The 19164-nt window shown below is 35.4% G+C and overlaps 2 protein-coding genes across 5 annotated transcripts; one reads left to right on the forward strand and one right to left on the reverse strand.

Annotated features, from left to right (window-relative positions):
* Positions 1–2417: 2417 nt before the first annotated feature.
* On the forward strand, positions 2418–13671 carry LOC148906234 (uncharacterized). 2 transcript variants are annotated; one of them, XR_016121462.1, is made up of 2 exons: positions 2418–2790; positions 3532–3618. XR_016121462.1 is itself a non-coding variant. In XM_089038538.1 (2 exons), exon 2 carries the CDS (start codon positions 12279–12281, stop codon positions 13044–13046), a length of 768 nt encoding a protein of 255 aa, XP_088894664.1. In that variant the 5' UTR covers positions 2418–2790; positions 12266–12278; the 3' UTR covers positions 13047–13671. The 2 variants fall into 2 exon arrangements, 1 of the variants encoding a protein (XP_088894664.1); XM_089038538.1 differs by lacking the exon at positions 3532–3618 and adding an exon at positions 12266–13671.
* Positions 13672–14486: 815 nt separating this feature from the next.
* Positions 14487–18984, reverse strand: LOC148906235 (uncharacterized). 3 transcript variants are annotated; one of them, XM_089037996.1, is made up of 10 exons: positions 18863–18984; positions 18463–18595; positions 18110–18346; positions 17040–17460; positions 16893–16944; positions 16300–16326; positions 15953–15997; positions 15750–15818; positions 15594–15671; positions 14487–15143 (listed from the first exon to the last, which is right to left on the reverse strand). In XM_089037996.1, exons 6-10 carry the CDS (start codon positions 16321–16323, stop codon positions 14889–14891), a joined length of 471 nt encoding a protein of 156 aa, XP_088894122.1. In that variant the 5' UTR covers positions 16324–16326; positions 16893–16944; positions 17040–17460; positions 18110–18346; positions 18463–18595; positions 18863–18984; the 3' UTR covers positions 14487–14888. The 3 variants fall into 3 exon arrangements, with proteins under 3 accessions (XP_088894122.1, XP_088894120.1, XP_088894121.1); XM_089037994.1 differs by having other exon boundaries at positions 18110–18357; XM_089037995.1 differs by lacking the exon at positions 18863–18984 and having other exon boundaries at positions 18110–18357; positions 18463–18831.
* Positions 18985–19164: the final 180 nt, after the last annotated feature.

Genomic DNA, 19164 nt, shown 5'->3' on the forward strand with positions numbered 1-19164 from the left:
TCAAGAGCTATTTGTACTTTTTCCTGGTCTCAACCAAGGTTTAACTTCCTATTGACCTTTCAGGGCAAGTTTCACTCCTACCGCCATAAAACTAATTGCCAATGTATCCCCAGATTGAGCACAGGTCAATGAAAAACATGTGCATCAATACTGCTTGTACTTTCTTGATAGCTTAAACAAAACGTACTGAATTACTGACTTATGCTAGACAAAAGATCACACACACCCTAGTTTTTCGAATCCGAAGCAAATAGGCAGACTGATAATTCAAAATGACTCATCGTTTATATACTGGGTGATGAGGAGTGTGTTTTAGTCTGCTTATATTGAATTCTCTTTTCAATGTTAGGGTTAATAGGCTTTAATGTAATGTTGTGAGGTATACAAATGGCAGTCTATGTCATTGATGTTAATAAATAATAATCTCCAATTTACCTGTCAACAATGACATCGACAAAAAAATCATGTGTTCACAGTGTAATAAAGTTAACTACTTAATTCCTTTTGCCTGTAAATTACATATGTCAGCAACATACAAAATATTCTGTCCAACATGGTTTCAAGACTAGTGGAATAACTCCCTGACAGTATACGGAATTGTTTTAATTTTAAAATGTACCTTTCAACATGTGAACGGAGTGAAGCAATTCGTCGAGTATGTGTTGTTCCCCTGGCAGACAGTCTAGGCCCACGACAAATGCTGGAGAAATTGGCTCAATCTTCTTGAAAGTCAGAAGGTCACGAATTAAAAAACCCTTGTCTGCCATTACAGCATCTCCTTCTTCTAAAATGTTGATTAGACCAGTGGCCTTGACAATTCTTTATCAGATATCATGCCAGTCCACAGAGGAGGAACAAAGGAAATGATACCATTTGGTGTTGATTCCAATCAGCAATTTAGCTGTGTTCCTGTGCTTATATTACTCCAGGTGATTTTTTGACTGGATGGCAGTTTAGGCTACTCTTAATGTAGGGTACTTTTTGTACCTTTGTGGCATTGCTTTTTAATTTCATCTTTGGTTGGCCATGGAACTAAGAATGAAAGTTCCTCAGAAAGAAAATAATCCAAGTAGTGTATATTCTGGAAACTTGGCCCTCAGTGACACCAAATGTGTCTGCCAAGAATCGAACATCGAACTTTTTTCTTGTTCTGACCAATGTCAGGACAAACTCTCCCCACACTGGAAGAATCCTTTGAACACCTCGAGACTTACGTTTAGATGAAGTGACAGTGTCAACAGACCCCTTCCAGTACCTCAATTTCTGGGCTTTCTCTACTACAAACTGAAAAACCAAATCAAGCCTTTCTCTTGCCAAACCTGCATATCTGTAGCAATTTTCCTTTCTGGTTGCCTGTTCAATGAATAACTTCCTTTTGAGATCACGAATATCGTTTGTTTGGCAACCTCTATCTTCTACTGCCACATGTAATTCTTCTGGATCGACTCCACATTCACTTACACAAGACTCTTCCTCGGTCGAAAGACTCTCCAGATTCTGCCGTTTTAAGGGTAGGTCTTCGTCTGGCCTTGAAGTAGATTTTCTTTTGCTATTCAACTTTCTTCCTATCGTTGCTCTTTCCTTTGGAGGAGGCCTCTTTTGACATTATTGTCTGGATAGCCTTCATGTGTAGCGTTGGATTCCAACAAGTATCGCAACGGTATCCTGCTTCAAAGTGGTTTGAACACACTTTTGTAGTTGTTTTGACTTTGTAATTACCTCTATGGATTTGCTTTTCCCAAGCGGCGATCTCTTTTTTGTTTCGCGGAGAATAGAACCGTAAGACACCGACATGAGGAGCTTTATTTGTCTCTCTGGATATCGACGGTCGTTATTACAATCCAAATACTGCACAGTGATCTCCGCCACCCATAGCAGGACCAAACTTGTGATAAATTTCTTAAAATCTCTTACGTTATTAAACCAATTTCATTCGGTACCGCCGCCCGGTTAGCTCAGTTGGTAAGAGCGTCGGTCTGTTGTGCGGGAGGTCATGGTTCAAGCCTCGGCCGGACCAACACTCAGGGTCTTAAAATAACTGAGGAGAAGGTGCTGCCTTTGTAATTACACCTGCAAATGGTTAGACCTTCAAGTATTCTCGGACAAGGACTTAAAACCGTAGGCCCTGTCTCCCAACCCTTCCTAACCTACAGTAAATGGGGGACATAAAAGAACCTGTTGAATTATTCGTGAAAGAGTAGGGGATTGTCTCCCGGTTCAACAGCCTATCCCAATTTGGAGGCATAACACTAATGTACTAATAAATCACTCATGATCGTAAGCTGCTCGGCTGCTAATAGCGCCTTAACATGCAGCCCGTAAAGTCCTCCACTGCAATGTAAAGCGCATTGAGACAATGTGATAATGCGCTATATAAGAACCCCATTATTATTATTATTATTATTATTATTGTGACAGAGTCAAAAGACACTATTTCGGACAGTAATTATTTAGTCATAAATCTATATTTTTAATTAGGAATGCCTCGTGTACACATAGGAATGTAATTCTTTAGTTAACTGTTTGCGTGGAAAATGCGTAAGCAAGAAATAATTTCCGTACGTAATTACATTACAGTGAGTCATGCCTAGGTTTGGCGCTTGTTTACGTAAGTTCGTGTTTGGGACATCCTGTTTGCGCCTAGGGCGTGCAACATTGCGTAGGATGTGTAAGGTCTTAAGAATGCAGGTCTTTCCATAAAAATAGGCCCAAACTAAGCTTAAATCAGTGTAGTAAAAGTTCTTGAAGACGTTGCACATATCAAGACAAGGAATTCTCTACGATGTAAAGGTATGAATCTTTGAAGCCTTTTACACTTATACCTAGGATAGATTTAGGACAAATCTATGTTAATATCGTTAACTAGTCGTTATATTTTATAGCTTAGATTATCTATATATTTGTTAAGCATTCGTTTCATGTTTTTGTAATGCTAGTCGCATTAGCGCGTAATTTAGTACAAAGTTATTCACGCAGTAGTAATTTAGTAATCACGCTGAGTGTATTTTGTCTTTTAAACTCTTTAAAACGTTTACTATAGGATCGCTACCGCCTTACTCGCTTGTTTAACCTTTTTACTACGATAAATAGCCTTAACTGCGGGATAAAAGACCTTTTCTTTCCAACCTTTAATTTGTTCGCTACTTAAACTCTACACTCAAGGTCATTGTCGCGACCGCGTGTTCAGTAAACCGTGTAATTCTTAGTTTGTCATAAACAAAGGTTAAAATGCTTACCTAAAGCCATAGTTAACCTCTAGTCAATTTTTCCTATTGCTTTTTCCATTGGTTTAGTTCATTTTAAACGGTTTACCGACTTGTACATTAAACTTTGCAACCTAGTAATTTTCACTCGCGTATTGTAAACACTGCTAATCAGTATGCAATATTCAAATTACCTGTGACGTAATTTACGTATTTCCGTTTCTATTTATATCCAGCAAAACTGTATTTTATTCATAACTTTTTAGCTATTTAGATAAGCTACAAATTTATTTTATCTCATTGTAAATATTTTTCTTGTTTTCATTAGAGATATCCTGTAATCTCGTTCCCGTTTTTTTTTTTCATGTATTGTAAAGTTGTGTGAATTTTTCAATAAATTCTTTTGTCAAAACCACTTGCAATCTGATTCATAGCTGAGCGCCTTGCCGCCGGTTACATTATTATTATGAGAAACACTAGAAAATGATATGTAGTAGCACTTTAATACGTACTGTATATCATTGAGGCCGATTGTTTGCGCCCTGCCGATCCCATAATCCCTTGCAAAAGTCGAAAATTTTGGAGGAGGCCTGGGAACCGGCAACCTATTCATTGGTGACTTTGAACGGCAATATGTAAAGTAGAACGAAACCAAAAAACACAAATAAATTTACACTACCTCCCCGACGGGCTTATCTGTTCAGGTCGGTTCTGCCACACAGATATTTGAAGGCATTTTTATGCCGATTCTGTCGAGTGTTTCGATTGGCCATTTCATTTCATCTACGTCATAGGTCAGTTCTGCCATGGAGGTCCGTTTCACCACGGCACAACTGACTGTTAAGTCCGTCTGCGAACCAGCGACAATTTTCTTATTCCGTTACCCATAGCAGCGTACCTGGATTTGAGTACGCGTTCTGATTGGCTCTTACTTATAAGTTTGCTGATTGGCTATAATTTTCTCCTCCAAATTTTTCGACTTTTGCAAGGGATTATGGGATCGGCAGGGCGCAAACAATCGGCCTCAATGATATACAGTACGTATTAAAGTGCTACTACATATCATTTTCTAGTGTTTCTCATAATAATAATAATAAAATCACTGACCATTTTGTTTGTACCACTTCTAATGTTGTATACTGTATTAAATGTACCCGCTGTAATCTTTTGTATGTGGGCGAGACTGGCCGCCGTCTTGGTGATCGCATTTGCAATCATCTTTACGATATTCGCAATAACGATCCCAACAAACCAGTTTCCCGGCATTTTAATCTAGCTAATCATTCTCTTTCTGACTTCATTGTTTTCGGTCTTTCTTTGATTAACGGCAATAATGATTGTCGCAAGACCAAAGAAATGCGGCTTATTCACCTATTGGGCACTCTTAGTCCCAACGGGATTAATGAACGCTTTACTTTCAACTAACCTTTTCTTTTGTCTTTTAATTGTTTGTTTTTATTTTTCGAAGTAACAATATTTCTCGAAGAGATAATATTTATATTATGATCATCCGGGGGGGTGTAATCCTTAGAAGGACTGTTTGATGTGACTGACGTTTCGACAACCTGTGCGGAAGTCATCTTCAGAGTCAAGTGAAGAAAAAAGTCAGATATGGGTATTAATGTTTGTTTTTGTTTCCTTGCCTAGTTGTTCTCATTGGTTTCCTTTGTCTTATTCTATCTTATATACACGCCTCTCTATCCCCTCTTTCCCTTTTACTCCGACGAAGGACTAGCGTCCGAAACGTCAGTAAGTTTTTTCATCTTTTTCACGGCGTATAATTTACCTTTCCATCATTACTGTTTCATTAGAAACACCGACGCAGCTCACACTAGTTTTTAGCTAGTTATATAGTCTGAAATTTGAGTAGACTGAAAATTATAGCCAATCAGCAAACTTATAAGTAAGAGCCAATCAGAACGCGTACTCAAATCCAGGTACGCTGCTGGGGGTAACGGAATAAGAAAATTGTCGCTGGTTCGCAGACGGACTTAACAGTCAGTTAGTTCGGCTGCACGCAGGCTAATCAAGTCCTGTTCATTTGAAAAAAACTTCGAACTGTTATTTAAAGGTGTCATCTTATCTTCACTGGTAAGTTATATTTTTTACAATACAACACAAACTCAATTAATATTCTCATTAGATTATCCTATCTTAAGGACGTTCACGAGAAAATGATTCAGAAGTTCATCCGCAAAATATAAACTTACCCTAAAGCCCCGTTAACACTGGCGATTTTTGCGGCAATTTTTGCTGCGATTTTTGTGGCAATTTTTGGAAATATAAAATATTTAGTCTCATCCTTCAAAAGAGACATTCGTCTAGGAAAAGCTTGGTTTCATTGGTTTCATTGAACTGGTCGTCACGGAGTACGGACGTCGAGTTTTCGCTCCGCGAAGATCTTGTAAATTTTGATTTAAAACTAAATTTAACTAATATGGGAGACAATTTAAAGTCTTTAAGAAAGGAAAATGACGCTTTAAAAGAACAGCTTAAGGAATTAGCCAAAGACATGGAAAAACTTAAATCCGCAGTCGAGAAAGAAGCCCCTTGTGCTCAACTAACAGATCAAGCCAAAGGATTGCAGTTTCTCAGTGATGAGTACGATGGGCTCTCGAGAAATTAACCGAATTTCTACTACACTAGCAGAGCTCTCAATTAAGATTTACTGTATCAGATTGACGAAGTTATTGAAAGCATCCAGCAATATAGCTATCAATACAACATCAAGATCGTTGGCGTCCCTCAAACAGAGATTCGAGAATCTTCCCGTTCCACTGCAGATCCAGTCTGTGCTTAAAGATTTTTCACAGTATGGGTGCAAGCGATGTCACTTTACAAGACATCGACACTGATCATAGAGTTCCTAAGAGGAAGCCTAGTCGCCCCGGACAAAATTATCCTGATTCTATTATTTGCAAGTTTACTCGCCGCTTAGCGAAGGAAGAAGTAATGGCTGCCAAAAAGGCGTTACGTAATTTGACCTCAAGTAACCTTGGTCTTCCTCCTTTCATGACCTTGAAACACGTTAGTATTTACCATCACTTAACCCCGAGGCTGCAAAGTCTGTTATACGAAACAAAGCGTTTTAAAAGTGCAAATGATTACAAGTTGTGCTGCTCAAAAAGCACGGCTGTTTTTCTTCGAAAAGATGACTCATCGACTGTTATAAAGTTGACCAAGTACGAAGATCTGGATAAGTTAAAGCAAGGCGAAGATGCACAAGTGTATGCTGAAGACTATGACTAAGATGACTAAACAACTTATAGTGTTTTTTTTTTTCCCAGCCAGCTAAGTACTTTTCACTTCACGTTTATGATATTTAATTTCAAATTTTTGCCATGAAAAAAGATAAAAGTTTTATAAAAATAACAAAATCTCTGCTTAGAGAATTACCTTATTTTGGAATTGATATCATAAGTTGTCACGGTCAGTTTAATAATAGCTTGAAATCGTCATTACCAACCAAGAAATATCTCGAAACACTTTCTAGTTTTTATGATCTAGATCTTTTCAGTCTAAATACTGCGTCAGATCTTAGGGTCGACCCTGACAATAACCTTACTAATCATTGTATTAGAAGTAACTATTATTCTGCTAAAAGTTTTGTAGATTTAAAAAATATTTATTCTAAAAAGGAATTGCAATCTAGTTTTTCAATATTACATGATAATGTCAGGAGCTTGAAACGCAATTTTGATAATTTCCAAACTCATTTAAAATTTCCAATGCAAATTTACTTGGGTTTAATCCTAATATTCCAGGTTACGAATTTGAATACGTTCCAACGCCCCTAGCCTCAGGAGGTGTTGGGATGTACACCAACAACCAATTGAATTATACCGTAATTGAAAAAAATAGTAATGAAGCTTTTCAAGCACCTTGGATTGAAATACACTTCGTAGAGAAGAAAAATATAATTTGTGGTGTAATATATAGACAACATCATTCTCCTGAGCTCTTTCAATCTTATTTTGACAAAATGTCTGAAAGGTTCATATCTTCCGGTAAACATGTCTACATATTGGGAGACTTCAACATAGATCTTCTTAAATCAGAATTTTCGACCTTTAGCAAAAATTTCTTACTATCTTTACAAAGTTATTATTTATTTTCTACTATTGACAAACCAACTCGAGTCACTTCTAGTTCGGCCACCTTGATTGATAACATTCTTACTAACAATCCTTTAGAAAGTAACGGTTAGTGGCAAGTATAATTAAGTGATCATTTTGCACAATTCTGCATTAATTTCAACTCACTCAATAAGAACGTACATAAACCTCATCATGCAACCAAATTACGTGATTTTTCACGATTTTCTGCTGATCGCTTTAATGATGAGCTTAAACGAATTAACTGGGCTTCCGTTTTCTGCAATGATGATGCTGATATAGTTTTTTCTTCTTTTTACAAGAAAATCAATAACCTTGTAAATAAGCATGCACCTATGGTAAAACTTTCACGCCATAAAGCTAAACAATTTTCTAAGCCTTGGATTACAAAGGGTTTAAAAACTTCAATTAAGATTAAACATTATCTTTTTCATTCGGGGGATCAAAAAAAAAAAAAAAAAAAGGCTGTATAGAAACAAATTATCAAGGTTAACTCGAATTAGTAAGCAGCTTTATTACCAAGCTTATTTCGATGATAATTTGTCTAATATAAAGAAAACTTGGCAGGGAATTAATAGCATAATAAATCACAAAAAGAAAAAGTTAAAATCTATATGTGCTATTAAGGAGCTTAATGGAACTGGAATAGTACGTGACTCTGAGAGAATTCCTAATATTGTTAATAAGCATTTTGCATGTGTTGGTTTCAACCTAGCAGCAAAATTACCTCCATCAACAAATAATTTTTCTGACTACCTTCCTACCGTCCAAAATTCAGATTCCTTTTTCTTTCAACCAGCTACACCTGAAGAGGTCGAGTATGAAATTATATTGCTTTCCAACAACAAATCTCATGGTCTATACTCTTGTCCTACTAGAATTTTGAAGTGTGCAAAAAGTTTCTCCGGCAATGCTTTAGCAAAAATAATAAATATTTCAATTCGGTCAGGTAAATACCCCAAAAAACTCAAAATTGCCAAGATTGTTCATTAGCGCCTTTGTGCAATCAATAGACAAAACCACACATTCAATAACGGTTTTTGGACATTCATTAGCGCAAAACATTATGTATTGCGCTAATGAATGTCCAAAAACCGTTATTGAATATGTGGTTTTGTCTATTGATTGCACAAAGGCGCTAATGAAACTTCGAAAACGCTAATGAACCTGCACAAACATATTCATGATTGTCCAATGTTATGCTAAATTCCTTAATGAATGTTCCATCGCGCTCTTGAAACTCCATTTGCGTTATTGTGTGCCTCTTCGCGCTAATGATAATGCTTTTTCGCTTGAATGAATATTCCTTTGCGGTTAATGAACAGCAAAAGGTGTAATTACCGGCCCATCTCGCTATTATCAAATTTTAATAAGATTATTGAAAAAGTTATATGTAAAAGATTGATTAATTTTATCGAGGAAAATGACATTTTATTCGAATCGCAATATGGCTTTCGTAAGGATCATTCTACTCAACATGCTGCTCTGGATATCATAAATGCCATACAGAGTAATATGGATAAAAAACTGTTTTCTTGTGGTATTTTCATTGACTTAAAAAAAGCATTTGACACTGTTGACCATTCGATACTTTTAAGTAAGCTTTATCATTATGGGATTAGAGGTATTATTAATGATTGGTTTGCATCTTACTTGAAAGACCGATTTCAAACAACACAGATCGGAACGGTAACTTCAAATAAAGAAACCACCTTGTGCGGTGTCCCTCAAGGTTCTATTCTAGGTCCATTATTATTTTTGCTTTATGTAAATGATATCTATAAATGTTCTAATAAATATAAATTTTATCTCTATGCTGATGACACTAACCTATTATATGCCAATAAAAGCTTAACAACTCTTGAATTAACTGTTACACCTTTTGCTGTTCATTAACCGCAAAGGAATATTCATTGAAGCGAAGAAGCAGTGTCATTAGAGCAAACAGGCATACAATAAGGCGAACGGAGTCTTAATAGTGCGATGGAACTTTCATTAAGAAATTTAGCATTGAATTTGACAATCATGAATATGTCTGCGTAAGTTCATTAACTTTTTCAAACTTTCATTAGGGTTTTGGTGCAGACAATAAACCACAACACACATTCAATACAGTGTTTTGAACATTTATTTACGCAGATTCAGCTTGGTAAATAGACTGTCATTATTCTGTCTGCCGACTGGAGTTTGGAGAAAAATTAAAATTTCAAACACGCCGTTAAAAGCGGTGAATAGATGTAATAACCTTTGTATGGATCATTTTAATGAAAAATGCGCTATATAGATTAATAAATTATTATTACTATTATTATATAAATTGCCCATTTTGAACAGTGTAATCTTTACATGATGTTCTAGCCTGCGTAGCCAGGCGTGGGTTCTAATGGGAAAATAAAAAGAAATTCGATTTTTTGCAACTGTCGGCCGATACTCGATTTTTACAGACAGTCGCTCTTAATAGCTAATGTGCACGAACACGAAGCTTTAGCACAAAACATGATGGAAAACCGATTACTTACGGTTTTTCAGCCCCTCTAAAAATAACTCTGACAATTTTTCCTTCGACACTTCCTATGAAACAGTAAAGGTGCGGACACATGGTGCAGCATTTCACGCAACAAGTTTGAACCGAGGTGACACACGTTGCAGCAAAGTCATGCCACATCGCTTGTGTTATACTGTTATGCTATGAAATTAGGTCAGCGGTTATAAATTTGTTGCAAGCTGATTGGTTCGAAATTTCAAACTGTTGCACGCAATGTTGGAGCCATGTTCATACGATGAAATTTGTTGCGCGCAGTTTCGCAAGAGTAGAGCACGATTTAACTTCAGATATGTTGAATGCAATGTTGCGTGCAACGAGTTTGGGGTAGACACACGCTGCAACATTCCTGTTGCGTGCAATATTACATGTAATGTTGCACCGTGTGTCAAAAGAAAAGAAAAGGGTATTTTTTCCTGATAATTCTATTGATTTCCGTTTTCTGATTTGTGTAGTATTCGTCTTCCCATCATGCTTTGTGCTAGAGATTCGTGCTCGTGCACATTCCCTATTCGCTCTTTTTTTGAAATTATGATGAAAAAAGATGCGCTTAATTAGGATAGTGATTAGTTTAAATATAATTTTTCGTTTGCGAGAAAAAGTGAAAAACGGTTTGGCAAAAAACTCACAGTTTTTGTGATGTACTGACGAGCATCTGCATAACAACTCTATGGCGAGTTGCTTTCATCGTGCCAAAGTATTTTGAATATTCCGATTTTTATAAAACTGCTTTCAATACGCCCATTTGGGTCGAGAGATTAGAGGTATGCGTAAAACCCACCCTATGGCCTACTTTTATTTTCGCATTTTTACCAAAGTAGTTTATCAAGTAGTTTTCGCAAGACACTTCGCGAAAATATGAGAATGGCCATAAAGTTTCCACAGGAAACCCAAAAGTTCGTCCCCAAATCGAGCTGTGATTTTCTGCGATGTCTTTTATATAAATCCACCTATTAATGTTAGCAGCATTTTGGGGGAGGATTAGGGGGCAAGGGGGATTTATAAGAAACAATATCTCCATGGGTTTCCCTCCAGGAGATCTGATTTAAAAATTTGGGAGGCCTGTGGTAAGCTTTTAGGAGAGGATCAGCAGAGCAGGATCAGAGTTAAGAATAACCTGGAAGCTTTATTCTATGTGTTGCTTATTTAGAATCAGTTAAAACTAAGAAAATCAAGCAATAACAAATATCAGAACCAATAACAGTTTGGTTTATGAAAACACTTCTCTACACGCACCGTTTACAAGCATGAAAAAAGCTTACATGTTTATGGAAATTATATCCTCAGTTCATTTTCTTAAAAGCTGAACATTTCAAAATTAAATTGAAATATTTGTTAAATAGCTAGACCTTGAAGCCTTAGCAATTCCTTAAAACCTGGCGAAAGGATATAGATATACGAGGATGTACAAATTGAACTCGGTATCACACGTATAAGACAACTTAACTATTTTAATAATCTGGATATTTTGATTGTTACTGAAACCTGGCTTTTTGCTGATAAACGTCAAACAAAGCACTTAATTGGCTGCAATTTTGAATGAACTGAATGACTATACTAGTGTTAAGCATGTCCATGATTCTGCTATGAATAAAACCCATGAAATGTGAATTCTACATTCTTTGAATTGATTGTAAATGCTAGCCGAATTCATCATTCATTCATTCATTTATTTTATTTATCTAGCTTTGCCTTGAGTTCAAAATACGAAAAACGAAAACGTTGTAGTAGTTTTGAATTTAGGAGCATGTTAGTTATCATAACGAAATAGTTTAAAACTAACGGCTCACAGCAAACTTTCATCATCCCCATATTTTGAAATATCCAACTGTTTTGTGAAAAAAATAATAGTTTTGATTTTAGCTTCCTTCCGGATGACGTCATGTGAATACTATCTACGGCCTTTATTAGAAATACTGCGCTGCAAGATGTCCTGATTTGGAAACTAAAACTGAATAAGTTAATAATAATACTATTATAAAACTAACAATTATAAAAACTATACACTATGATCAATAAACAATAATAATTATAATCCATAATATTAACATAGATATAAACATATAAAGCCCAAAAACACCAATTTATAAAACTACTCGGAGGAACATATTGTTAAACTAGTATACCATTTATGTAAACTGAATAAGACTTGCGACGCACTTAAAGTTTCACCTCACTTAATGAAAACTTTCACCTCACTTATTCCAGCTAACACCACTTTATTAATAAATGATACTTATCCATTTGTCTCACGATTGAACGTCATTCATAGAAGGAACGCGATCCACTTCTACAAGTGACCCTCGCTTCAGACAAACGAATATGTATCAATTATGACAACGCCACGATGAATGCTATTTTTCATTCTACCACCATTATAATTGCTTACGTACATTTATCTTTAGGGCAGCTTTAGTCATGGCCGAGAAAGGGAAGACTAGTTACGTAGGAAGGCTGAAAGACGATATCAAGAGAAAGGAAAGAATAAAAACTGAATTGGAAGAAAAAGTAAGAAAATTAGAAGAAAAACTGAAAGACCATGATGAGAATTGTCAAACGAAAATCCATGATCTGGAAGAAGAAATACAAACACTTAAAGAAGAAATAAAACAGATGAAGATAAAAATGGGAGACTTAGAAGAGAGTAACACATTCCTTGAAGAACAAATGAAAAAATTTGAAGAAAATGCCAAAAGGGAAGCCAAAAAAGCCAAAGAGGAAATCGGAGAGTTAAACACAAAGTTAGGAAACTTAGATGAAAAATTAAAGAAGTTTGAGCTATCTGAAGAAGAGTTGGTTATTCGGCAACTTTGCTCAAGCGTTCAGCAAAATCTCTTGAAGATTGTGCTGCAGGGATATTTCGAAGAAATTCAGAACAAAAGGACTGAGGATATAGTACCTTACATTTCAACGCAAATTGAAGACGAACATGAACAAAATGAAGCAAGGTTAAGATGGGAAAAGTTAAAGAAAGAAATCAATTGGAACGAATTTTGGATAAAACAGCTAACAGATGTCAAAAAGAGCGGGAACGAAACTGCTCATCCACCCTTGACAGAAAAGGTCATAGATGCTGCGAAAATCAACTTGAAAGAAATGGGGAAGTTAGGAAAGCATAACGTCAAGGCAGTAGATCAGCTTAAAGATATATGGACACAAACAAACCGCAAGCTACCGCAAGGGTAAGCATTTCTTAAAACCCAAAGTAAAACTGCGGCCCTCAGGATGTTTATGGCTTATTGCCTCCGTTCTGGGTAATAAACTCTTACATTTTGTTTCGTCCATCCTCGGAATTTTTTTCATCCAGTTATTTCTAAATTGGGCAGCATGTAGTCCTGTTACCTATACCGTATAATACACTCTACATGAAATTGCTCGATCCTGATTAGACAAGAGGAGTACAATTAAATTCCTTATAGTACACTCAACAAAATTACTCGACTCTGATTGATCGAGAGGAGTACAATTATAGCGTTAATTGTACTCCGTAGGAGTACCGAATTAAGTCGCTATGGCAACACGGCCAAAACAATGTCAAAACAAGTATTTTCTATCATTTTGTAATTAAAAAACGTATAAATAAAATTTTAAAGCCGTAAGAATTAATGTTTTTTATGCATTTCAGTTGCGCGATGGACTGAAAATCGGCTGCCAAATAGACAAAGATGAACGGCGTCGCTTTGCATTTTTTACTGAAATTTTGTCGAGTGATCATGAACTATAAACAAAAAATCGCACGATCTTCTCGTACAATTTGGAATTAATAGACACTCGTAATGTTTTGAAAGTTCTTTAATTGCACTCACCTAAAGGCTCGTGCACTTACAAGAACTTACAAAACATTACTCGTGTCTATTAATTTCCTTATAGTATACTTAACAAAATTACTCGAATTTGATTGGTCGAACATCACGAATATCTATAAATTCAGAGTTGTATGCGATTTTTTGTTTGTAATACACTCAACAAAATTGAGCAACTTAATTGAGATTCTACAGAGTACAATTCTCTGGTTTAATTACTTCTCTTGTCCAGAATCGAGAAATTTTGTCGAATGTACTACAAAGACTGAAAATGCAAATAGTTTGTAAATCACTGCAAGACAGTCTGCAAATAGTTTGTAAATCACTGCAAGACAGTCTACAAATAGTTTGTAAATCAATGCGAGACAGTCTGCAAATAGTTTGTAAATCACTGCCAGACAGTCTGCAAATAGTTTGTAAATCAATGCGAGACAGTCTACAAATAGTTTGTAAATCAATGCGAGACATCCTGCAAATAGTTTGTAAATATCAGTGAGACATTCTGTAGCATATTTTTTGCTAGTGCAAAGGTAATTTATTGCAAGCACGTGCATTACAAAACTGTTAATGTATAGCTATAAAACCAGCTTTCTATTATTTTTTCTCAGAAAGTAGAGTACAAACACTAAACGTGTGCAACACTTTGCACTATTTAGTAGTAAGTAGTGCTAAGTAAACAATAAAAACAATAGGATTAGCATAATTTAGCAGTATTTAATGGTATTTATGTTACACACTTTTAGTGCTTGTACTCTATAAATATGAAGTAATAATTATTCTAATAATTTTTTCTTATAATTATATCAAATGAAAAACCTCTGGATTTACAAAACTTATTTTTTAATATCAAATATATTTAAGTGAAATATATGAAATAAATTGTAAGGTATAAGAAATATATAGAGGATATTACATGGGCGCGCGGAGATACGAAATTTATCTTTGAGTGTTGAAAAGATCTCTCATGAGTGAGAGATTTTCAACACGAGAAGATAAATTTCGTATCTCCAAGCGCCCATGTAATAATCTGTTTATTATATAATGATCAATGAACTATGTTTTGGCTTTTTCAGGCAATTCTTTCCGTGTATTTTTGAATAGCCATCGCAATGGTGTTATTTTCACACGTGAAAATAACATGTTATTTTCATGTGTGAAGATATCAATTTTTCGAAATAGAGAAAAATAGATATTTCATTGGTAATTATATAATAAAATCAATTATTTACTGTTTACTTTTTTTTAATGTACATTTTAAATTACTATATGAAATCATGTCCTGTTCATTAATCCTAATTACGTTTTTGGATTTAAATAAATATTCCCCAAGCATTTGGCATAGCTTTTCCTTTGCTATGGATTTATGGAAAGTGATGCAGTTTTTCTTGCAAGCTTCCCTTACGGTTTTGATGTTTAACAGTTTCATCTGCCTTGCTCGCAGGTAGTACAGACCAACAATTGTAGCCTGTGAGTTACTTAGCTGTTTAAAAAAAAGAAAAAAAGCCTTTTAATCCAGTTTCATTCCCCCCCCCCCCCCCCTTTTAATCAAGTTTGTTTGCCAAAAACAAATAAACAAGCAAAATAGTAGTCCACATCAGGTTTAGTGATTGAATAGTATGTGTCTACATCCAATAATTATCATTGACATTTATACCTTGCCTTCCATGAATAATGATATAAAAGATGATATAAGTCATTATATAACCTCACTTTTTTCATACAACTCCAGCAAATTGCATGAATAAATAAAATAAAACAAATAAATTACATATCGGCTTGATCTTATGAAGGTAATATTCTTGTGTTACAAATATTTCACTTGTTTGCTGCAATCACTCTTCAAATATTTTTACCACTTGCAGATAAATTTCATATAATCTTATTTTTAGCATGAAATTCCTTTCATGTTATAAACAAATTTTAAGCTTACCAAACTGAGTTGCAACATCTTTCTGTTGTTTTCTTCGATATTCTGCCGCCTCCTCTTTAAAAATTCAGTTTCTGCCTCCTAAGATAGGATAATGATAGCATATTTAGATGGAAAGTTTTTCTAAAAGGTGACCACATTTCATTATCAAGTTTGTACTTGTATTTGCAGATAATCATACTCTTCACTTTCAGAATCATTAATGGACTCTTCTTCTTCTTCCATATCCTACAAAAAAAGGGCATTTCATTTTATTTAAATACTGTGACTTGAATGTTTGAATTCCTCATTCAATCATAAGTAGTATGTAGTATGTACAGCTTAGCATAAATCTTCGGATGCCACAATTTTATGTTCTTTACCTTGTCACATGCACCTTGATTTTGGCTGATTTCTCCCTCGCTTTCCTATAATAGAATGAGGATATGAATGAGTTTCCTATGCACTTATATATCACTGACCACAGATCACCTTCCAAAATCAAATGGCAATTCCCTATAGCCTTGAAAAACATTCAAAAATCATTGACTTTTTATTAACCGTGGGTACCCTGCCTTTCCCTTGACCTTAGGAATCCTGATTTTCCTTTATATATCATAAAAACCACATTGTCTTCAATTCATTTTTGTTTCAGAATTCAGATTTGTGTACTCTAGCCAACAACATTTTGAAATAGGTGTAGAATTAACATATGTAACAGTTCACTTACAAGTTCCAGGTCTTCATTTTCCATGCCCTAAATATGCAAGATAATAAAGTGCTTAGCGTAAACACAAATTTCAATCATTGTACAATAAACAGTTTTGATTACTGTGTTGCAATCACTTATCAGTCATTCCATACATTTAATTGCCAGTCAGACAAAGCATGCAGTCAAAGCTGCAAGGTGTATTTCTTTTCAAAGAAGTCTACCAGCACTCAAATTTGGCTCCTTAAGTGAATGCTTTGTGCTTGACAAATTAACCCATACATGGAAATTGGTTGTCATTCTTTACATTTTAAATAAATAAACAAACACACAAGCAAACAAACAAACAAATAAATAAATAAACAAACAAACAACTTTGAGTCTCAAACTCTTCTATCCGGGCTTGTGCCCTACTAATCAGAGAGACTAAATTCCAATTAGAATTAAAAGTTGATTTTTATGGAAGGAGAAAAACTGGAGAACCTGGAGAAAAACCTTCGAAGCACAGGAGAGAACCAACAAACAACTCTACTCACATACATTACTACACAATATCTATAATATAAAAAAAACATCCAAACTAAAACATGGTGATAGAGCCTTGCAAAACTTACCTTTTCAGTTTTCTTTGTGTTACAAGATTGCTCCTATGTTAGCTTTTTTTACCTGATATATAGAACCAACCAATGTTTTTAATAAAAGCGATGCACTATCAGGCATAAAAAGCAAGCTATAGCCAATATCTTTTTATAAGTTAGTACCTTTTCTTTACTTGTATTCTCTTTACTGGCACAAAACCTCACACTTTGCCCTGTTTCCTAGAGAAAATCAAAATCTTAAGTGGACTGACTACTTTAGTTCAATTTGAGCCCACGGTAATCACGCACACGAAAACAGCTGAACAAAATACAACATTTTATTGAAGAGGGATATCAGACTACCATAATACTTCTCTTACTTTCCTTTTATATGCACTTGGTTTTCTCATGTGGGACAGCTTGTTTCCTATGAAAGCTTTGCCACGCTTTCTGTTAAGGGTCACCACTCCATGCCCTTTTACCCGATAGCAGCCAAATACTATCTCATCACTGTTGAGAATGCTTTGGGCTAGTAAGTAATTTTCTTGTGCCTGCTTTAGAGTGGTGCCTGCAGACACTCGTAATCCCCCTGCACCAGTTGCCACTACAAAAAGAATAAATTTTAATTAAAATGCACCTTCTTCTGAAACTATTCCATGTACTAGTATTCAGACTTAAACAAAGGTGGAGAAATGAGTGTGTATGTGTGGAGGGAAACAGGGGAACTGTCTCTGTTGTTGGTAGAGTTGGGTTTCATGTGAGGGGAAATGTGGCAGTTTTGAAGAAATTAGGGGAAAGGAGTATTCTTAAATAATGCATGGGGGAGTGGGTGTGCAGGAGTGGTTGAAGAGGGTTTGGATTACATGAGTGTGTGCAGGTATGTCTGTCGGTGTAGAGAGGGGAAGGCTGTGATAAAAATGGCAAGAATAATATAAAAATATATAATAATAACAACAATAATATAGGAAAAGAAAAAGGAAAAAAATAAAATTTATAAATGAAATAAAAAAAGAACAATTAAATAAAAAGAAATAGATCAAGAAATGTGTGTGTCTAATTTATCAGTACTGAGGACATGAGCAATTACACTTTAACCAAGGTGGATATAAAGAAAGAAATTACAGAAAAAGAAATCACAGTGGGACCACAATGAGAGCTGAATCAAGAACTTCAGGCTGTAACAGCATGTTTCGCTGTGTATTTCAATATTGAGAGTCCATTCTCTCTCATGCAGGTGCTTAAATCTTATTTACCTTTCCTTCTTTAAGAAATTCTTTCACTTTACCACAGCAATGAAACTGGTAAAGATGTTAAGTTGTGTGTTTGCATACTGAGCATCCATGCTCACTTTCATAAGTTCAAAAAGCTTCTTCTTTGGGATTTCCGTATGCATTAGATCATCTTCTTCTTGCACAGTTCCACCAGAAATGTTATGTGCTTCTTTGGTGCCAGACGTTTTTTTTTGGTGCATGGCCCAGGAGCATGGTATTCTAAGAAAAACCTGATTTCAATAAAAAGATTATCATTTATCCCCCCTCTCACAAACGCTGTTCCTGAAATTCATTTTTATTTCATAGATATTAAACAACAATGTACATTATTTTACCTGTTGAAAGATTATTGATTGCCTTTTTCAATTTCAGAACAATTGAGAGTGGCGCGCAGGTTAATTTTTTGGAAAACACTGGATGTGTCCCCAAGGTCTGTGTTAACAATCCCAGGTCAGAAACTGTTTCAAACTGCAAAGAAGTAGTAGTGTGATATCAAATACAACTGAACAGCAGCAATGTATATTACTTGAAAGCACCCTGGGAAACATAATTAATAATGGTAATTAAACTCAGTAGAGTGCAATTTGGTCTGAAATCAAACGCGCGATTTGTAATTGCAAGTTTGATTTCAGACCAAAATTGCACGACACGAAGTTTAATTACCACTTTATTATATCCATTTTGAAATCTTTTTTTGAAAAAGACGTTTTTTCCAGTTAAACCGACATGACTTACAATCTAAAAGCAGTCGATTCAAACATGCTGTCAAGAGAACTTGTTTATATTGATCGAGCAATGATTCTCATCTTGAAAACCAACACTTTCAATCCAAAACTAAAATTAATTTATATAGGACCAAAAGGCATTACATTTATCATATGACCCGTACGGCCCTGCTCGCGCGCTCTAATAAGACCATTGGAAAAAGTCACGTGATGGGGGCCGGACGGGTTGACGTAAGCGGGCCGGAAAAACCCGCCGGCCCTGCTCGAATCCGCGCGCTTTCTTTTTTTAATTATTTTTATCTTTCGTGAGGG

The sequence above is a fragment of the Actinia tenebrosa genome, unplaced genomic scaffold (assembly GCF_029948245.1).
Source record: "Actinia tenebrosa isolate PJP-AT-01 unplaced genomic scaffold, QUT_ActTen_1.0 PGA_scaffold5__44_contigs__length_20552954, whole genome shotgun sequence".
Taxonomy (NCBI): Eukaryota; Metazoa; Cnidaria; class Anthozoa; order Actiniaria; family Actiniidae; genus Actinia; species Actinia tenebrosa.

What these genes read in the sequence shown, in the direction of transcription:
- LOC148906234 (XM_089038538.1), top strand. Translation starts at nt 12,279, where the DNA reads ATGGCCGAGAAAGGGAAGACTAGTTACGTAGGAAGGCTGAAAGACGAT.
- LOC148906235 (XM_089037996.1), bottom strand. Translation starts at nt 16,323, where the DNA reads ATGGAAAATGAAGACCTGGAACTT. An exon ending in AAAATGAAGACCTGGAACTT is followed by an intron (nt 15,998 to 16,299) that starts GTAAGTGAACTG and finishes ATTCTATTATAG; the next exon opens with GAAAGCGAGGGAGAAATCAG. An exon ending in ATCAAGGTGCATGTGACAAG is followed by an intron (nt 15,819 to 15,952) that starts GTAAAGAACATA and finishes CTTTTTTTGTAG; the next exon opens with GATATGGAAGAAGAAGAAGA.